Genomic DNA, 6,265 nt, shown 5'->3' on the forward strand with positions numbered 1-6,265 from the left:
GCAGTTTCCTCCGGGGCGTCTGCCAGGAGCCACCACGTGCACTGGCGGGGGGTGGGTGGCACGGCTGGGAGCTCTGACCTCCCACCCTGGGCACAGGGTGATGCCAAGCTCACCCTGTCCCCTGCGGAGGCTCAAAGCTTCCTGTGGCAGGGGCAGGGTTTGGAAGCCAAAAGGCAGCCCTGGTTCTGCAGCAGCCTGGCTGGCAGCCGTGCTTCAGTCACTCCTGCAGAGGACTTAAGACTGATCCCAGATGCCACAACCTAGAGAGGAGAGGTCTGATTGCCAGAGCTCTGCTATTGAATGTATCTCTGTCTAGACAGAGCAGAGAGGGATGTGAGTGCCTCGTTACCCACCAGCGTTCTCCAGCAGCGGGCACGGCCCCGGCGCTTTGCCAACAGCCTGCTCGTGCCTCGACTGCAGTGTCCCCGCCCAGGGGACCACCCCAAGTGCCCTTTTTTTTTCAGTACAGGCACCGTAGGGACGACGCCTGCACGACCCCAACCTGAACAAGCTGCTGCTGAGCAGGTCAGAGGAGCAGCTTCTCCAGATGAAATGTTCTGCCAGGCTGAAGTTTGTGTTAGATGCCAGCGTTCAGCCCTGGGGGCTGGGCAGCTGCTGAAGTGAAAAGCCATAACTGCAAAGCAAGCACAAGGTGAGAGGAGCCTCAGCCCCGAGCTGAGAGGATTGTCTGCACTGTTTGGATGCCAAACACTAAAAGCCTGGCCAGAAAAGGCTCCCCCAGCCCTCGGAGGCACAAGCTATGCAATGGGGGTGGGCTGCCAGAGGCTGACCCGCTCCACCCAAGCACCAAAGAGCTGAAAGTCAAAGCCGGTCTCAGCCTTAACCCAAGCAGGGGGGGAGGTCACACTCAGAAAATACTTGGGATTGCTCTTAGGAAGGCAGAGAAAGCCCCTGGCTACCAGCCTTGCTCTTGTGTAAGACAAGGTGGTGGTCCTGGGGAGCCATATCTGTTCCTGGGAGAATGCCAGTGAACTGGGGCCCTTCCCTGGGCAGCTCCCAGGGTGCATTCAGAGGGCTGGCACTTGGATAAGCACTTATTGGCCCCACTTATAAACAAGTCCCCCCCTGCCCACACTTCCTTTTTTTAAAGCATGTAGCTTAAAAAAAAAAAAAAATCCCCACAGTAAACTCCTGCCAGGTCTGGAGGAATTGCTAAAACCAGAGCAGGCTGGTTGCCCCCCACAGCCAGGCAAGGAGCCCCCTGTGCTGGTCCCAGTACAGCTCTGCCAGCTGCCTGCCTGTGCTCAGTGGGCAGTGGTTTGAAACCAGAGCAGGGCGGGTTTAGGCTGGCCATCAGGAGGAAGCTCTTCACTATGAGGGTGGTGAAACACTGGAACAGGTTGCCCACAGAGGTGGTGGAAGCCCCATCCCTGGAGACATTCAAGGCTAGACTTGATGGGGCCCTGAGCAACCTGCTCTACTTGGGGATGTCCCTGCTGTCTGCAGGGGGGGGTTTGGACAAGATGACCTTTGAGGGTTTCTTCCAACCCAATGCACTCTGTGGCTCTATGATTTCAGCCCTCACCGAGTGCTGAGCCTGGCTGTCACCAACCCCAAGAGTGATGCAGAGGAGGTAGGATGGGAGCCTGGTGCCTCCTCTGCCCTTCCCAGCCTCCCCCTGCCTCAATTTCCTCCTGAGTGCAAATTAATTCCACTTTTTAAGCTACCTCCTGAGGGGTTGCAAGGCTCAGGTAGGGGATGGGGTTGGGAGGAGAAAGCATTTCATGGTGGATTGATCTCACTTTCGGAAGCCCATTTTTGGGGGAGGGGGGGAGGGGGGTTCCCTTTCCTGCAGAGCTGGAGCCCTGCTTGGGCTTCTTCGCTCAACCCAAGAGGTTTAAACCACAGTTTCTTTTTCCTGTGCCTGGTTATTTTGCTACAAATCAAATCCTTGTTGCTACTGCAGCCAACAGGGTGGTTGCTGAGCTGTTAGAGAGCTGCTTTGCTGCACTGTGACAGTATTATAGCAAAAAAAAAAAAAAAAGGCTTTGTATTATTAATTACACTTTTTTGGGGGTATTTTTTTTAACTGTGGCTCTGTTTACATTATGAGCAAATGAGATATCACCAGAGAGCTTCCTGCAATATACCTGGGGGGGAGGGTGGGAGGGAAGGGGACACTATGCCAAAGTGACTTTAAAAGGGGTCGTCTTGCCTTTATATATATATATATATATATATAAATAGAATGTTTTGAGCAGATATGTTTTTGTTTAATATATTAAAGATTTGCCAATCTGCCAAGAGCTGCTGCTGTTGTTTCTCAGGGGCTTGGTGTTCAACAGGCACAGGGAGGGCACAGAGTGGGACACACACTACTCAAAGCTGCACCTTTGCCACCATTTCCAGAACCTTCACATCCTTTATTTAACCCAAACCAGGGCAGTTCTTCTCTCAGTGTGTCCCAGTGTCTCCTTCACCCTCACAAAGCCATTCTGTCCAAAGAGGGGAGGCACAAGGAGCCCTGGAAAAGATGGAGCAGGGCTATGGAAAAACAGTGCCAGGGAAGGTGTTGGAGACCTTCCCCTGGACATCACCATGGTGGGATGACCAAACGCTCTCCTACTGCCACCCTGCAGGGATGGAAGGCACCAAACACCTTCTACCACAGGCTGTATAGAGACAGAACCCAGACCCCAGCCCCAGCATCCACACTTTTCTTTATTTCTAACAGAACATAACCCAGAGTGGCCACTCCACCAACCCCCAGTTTGGTCCAGAACATGCAACAGGACACAGCCCCCTCCCTGCCCCCAACCCTGCTCCCTTGGGCCAATGTCCCTGCAGCCATGGCTCTGCCACCAGCAGGTTTCACACTTTTGGTCCTCACAGCCAGGACCAGGCTGGAGACAACCCCTTCAGGGCCAGGCCTTGACCTTCCTGAAGGCCCTGATCTCCTCTGGGCCCCGCAGGTACTGCTCGATTTCGCTGTCGGAGATGTGCTCATCGCCGGTGATGGCAGCGTCCAGGGCGCTGGGGGCTGCTGTCCGCAGCCTCTTCCTGGGATGGATGAGGCAGGGTGGCAGCAGGGGCCTCCTGCCACCCCCACGCTGGTGTTCCCCTCCTGAGGGACAGCCCTTGTCTGGCACTGCCTGGGGAGGAGAGCTAGGGGAGCCTTTGCCTGGGGGACCCTCACCCAGGGAGCCCTCATCTGGAGAGGACTTGCCCAGGGAGCCCTTGCCCTGGGACTCCTCTCCTTGGGAGCCCTCACCCAGGTCCACAGCACACTGCTGCTGCTCCTCCTCCTCCTCCTCCTCCTCCTCCAGGCAGAAAGCATTTTTCAGCAGGAAAATTCGGTGCTGCAGCAGGTCCCCGATGTGCTTGACCACCGTTTTCTTGTCCAGTTTAAAGACCCTCACCCAAGCCAGCTGGGAGGCCATCCTCAGGAGGATCTCAAGAAGTTCCTTCAGCCTCAGGTGTGCTGGTGGTGGCAAGTCCACAGCAGCCAGCTTGCAGAACCGTGCCAGAGTGCAGGTGAGGCGGGCAGCAGGCTGCAGCGACTGCCAGGACAGGAAGGCTGCGGCTGTGACGATGGGCACAGGGTGCCGGCCAGTGACCAGCCAGGTCTCACTGGCCAGCTCCACCAATTGCATGGTCCTGGTGACCATCTTCTCCTTGTCCTCCACAAATGGAGCAGGGACGTTGGCCGTGTGCTGGAAGAGCTGAAAACTGGAAGAGCAAAGAGCCTGCTGTGAGTGCCAGGGCACAGGCAGGGAGCCTCGCCCGGCGGTGCCTCAGCGACCCAGCGCCAGGTGGGTCCTTCAGCACCAACACATCCTGCTCCTCTGATGGGCTTCTGCTCGTGTCACCCAGCTAAAAGCTTCCACACTGAGAAGGGAAGGGCTGCATGAGAAGAATCACAGCCCAGACTGTGCTGAGGGAGGCACTAAAGCCATCACAACCCCAGCACACACAAGGGTCATCGTCCCCAGCCCAGCACCAAGCACCAGCCCTGCTGATGTCCACCTCCAGGCTACTTCGTTGTACCACACTCACTCACAGGACCAGAGTGTGCTCCCAGGTCAGCAATTCTGGCTGCTGCTGCACCAGTACTGCCCCCACGTGGATCTTGCCTCCTCTCATCAGCAGGCAGAGCTGAGGGAACACTTCTCCAGCTGATCTGGGGCTGCCTTCGTGCACTCGCCGTGCCTGTGTCACAGCACAGGCCACCCTGGGTCTATCTGTGGACCCCTGCCATGGCCACAGCTGCATTTCAGAAGCTCTTCCACCCAGCACTGCCAAACACAGCCCTGTGCAGTGGCTGCAGGTGACCCTGTTACCTGTTGAGGTGTGTCTTCACCAGGTCTGCCAAGCTGAGGGCTGGCACCGAGAGCCCCAACTCCTTCTGAAGGCTGAGGAAGACACCAGCAAAGAGCTCCTGCTTCGCATACAGGAGGGAGCAGATGGTCCCCATGGTCAGGGGCCAGTTGTGCTGTCGACAAGTCACAAAGACACAGCAGCCCCCCAGCAGCTCCTTCTTCTCCACACTGACCAGGTGGAAGGAGGGATGCTGCAGAGCTCTCTGGAAGTACGACACCGCCGTCTCCTCAAACACTGTGGGCAGCTGGAGGACTTTACAGAGATCCTGGACCCTCCTGATCCCTGGGAGAAGACACCACCCTTCCAGATCAGCTCACACAGCTTCTGCTGCAGCCCTCTCCTCAGTGTTTGACTGCAACCAACATTCACCCAGCCTCAGGCACTGGGGTGAGAGCAGCCCCACAGCCAGCATGAAAACCCCTCCCAGGTCCCCAGTGTGGGTGAAGCAGTTTGCTGGAGGCTGGACACAGACCCAGCTGCTGCCTTTTTGCTTTACTGCCAGCTCTGGATGCTTTCACCTGCTCAGAGAGCATCAGAAACACCTCAGACAAGTCAGAGCAGCAGCAAGACAGACTCAGGGTGTGGAGGGAACCCACCTTGCTCTTACCTCTCTGCAGGCAGCGGCTCAGCTGCTCCTTCTGGCCAGTGCTGTGGGAATAGGCCACCTCTGAAAGACAGCCAGGGTCAGGACAGGCTCACAGTGGCTCTGGAGGTCATTGCCATTTAGAACTTTGGGATAATGTCACTTAGAGTTTGGGGAGGGTGTCGTTTAGTGCCTGGGGATGGTGTTCAGGGAGTTTGGGGTTGGTGTCATTCAGATATCAGCCAATCAAATGCCCAACACTAGCAGATTTCAATCAATGTAACTGCCAGGTCTTTGGGGCCACTACACAAGAACTGCCAGCACAAGTGACACTCAGGCACAGGAGTCCAAGCCACTGCTCCTCTGCAAGCAGCAAACAGCCTCGGGGCTACTCCACTACACTCACAGGAAGCCTAACAGAGCCAAAGAGCATCTCACCACTGGCCCCAAGCCTAACACCCGGCAGAGAAGCGCCGTGGGTCTGCTCCTGCAGCGACAACACCACGGGACACGCTGAGCTTTGCGTGGGGAGGGAGGGAGGGAGGGAGGAGGAAGCAGCTGCTCCAACTCAGCTCTGCCCTCCTCACCGAGGCCTTTCGGACCCGCAGAGCGCAGCGTATGCAAGCACAGCGGCCCCTGGGCTGGCTATAAACAGCTGCCTGAGAGCGCTCCCTTGCTCAGACCGACTCCGAACGCTCCAAAGGATCCAAACGCTTCCGGCACCCTCCTCCCCGGGGCTAAGCCCCGCCGGGCCCGTGCCGCGCCGCACCTCGCAGATGCTCCTCCTCGCTGTAGGTGGTGGTGAGGAGCCCCTCGGCGAGGACGCAACCGCAGGCGGCACAGACCAGCTGCTGCTGCGCGTAGTGCGAGTCCTCCACGAGCTCCGCGGAGCCACACTCGGGGCACCGGCCCCGCTCCGCCATGGCCGCGCCGGGGGGAGGGAGGGGAGCGCTGAGGAGGGCGCAGCGCCACCCACCAATAGCAGAGCAGCTCCCGGTCCGCCCCGCAGCCGCCCGGCCCTGGGCTCGCACAGGCCCTCTGCGTTCCGCGCTCCGCGAGTTCCGCCCGCTCCGACCCACAGACCGCGGGGGAAGAAGCAGCGGCGGCAGCGGCTCCTGGAGGGGGAGCGAGGGGACGACTCCCTGCCCCGCTCAGCGGGGAGCTGCAAAAGCAGCAGAACCTTCCCCTCCGGAGACTCAGCGGCCGCAGCGCAGCCTCCTCTACTCCTCAGCCCCGTCCCCTCGCTGTGCCACGGGGTTCTGGGGGGTGCCCCCCACCTGCTTTCACCACCAGCGGAGGCTGAGGGCGGTAACAGCGCTCAGGGCTCCTGCAGCGCGCCGG

At 58.5% G+C, this 6,265-nt stretch overlaps 1 protein-coding gene across 1 annotated transcript; it reads right to left on the reverse strand.

Moving 5' to 3' along the window:
• Nucleotides 1-2,879: 2,879 nt before the first annotated feature.
• BRF2 (BRF2 RNA polymerase III transcription initiation factor subunit) lies at nt 2,880-5,847 on the reverse strand. Its single transcript, XM_054396610.1, has 4 exons — nt 5,694-5,847; nt 4,949-5,008; nt 4,302-4,623; nt 2,880-3,690 (listed from the first exon to the last, which is right to left on the reverse strand). The coding sequence occupies exons 1-4, from the start codon at nt 5,845-5,847 to the stop codon at nt 2,880-2,882; spliced, it is 1,347 nt and encodes a 448-aa protein (XP_054252585.1).
• Nucleotides 5,848-6,265: the final 418 nt, after the last annotated feature.

This window comes from Indicator indicator, chromosome 38 (assembly GCF_027791375.1).
Source record: "Indicator indicator isolate 239-I01 chromosome 38, UM_Iind_1.1, whole genome shotgun sequence".
In the NCBI taxonomy this organism is placed as follows: Eukaryota; Metazoa; Chordata; class Aves; order Piciformes; family Indicatoridae; genus Indicator; species Indicator indicator.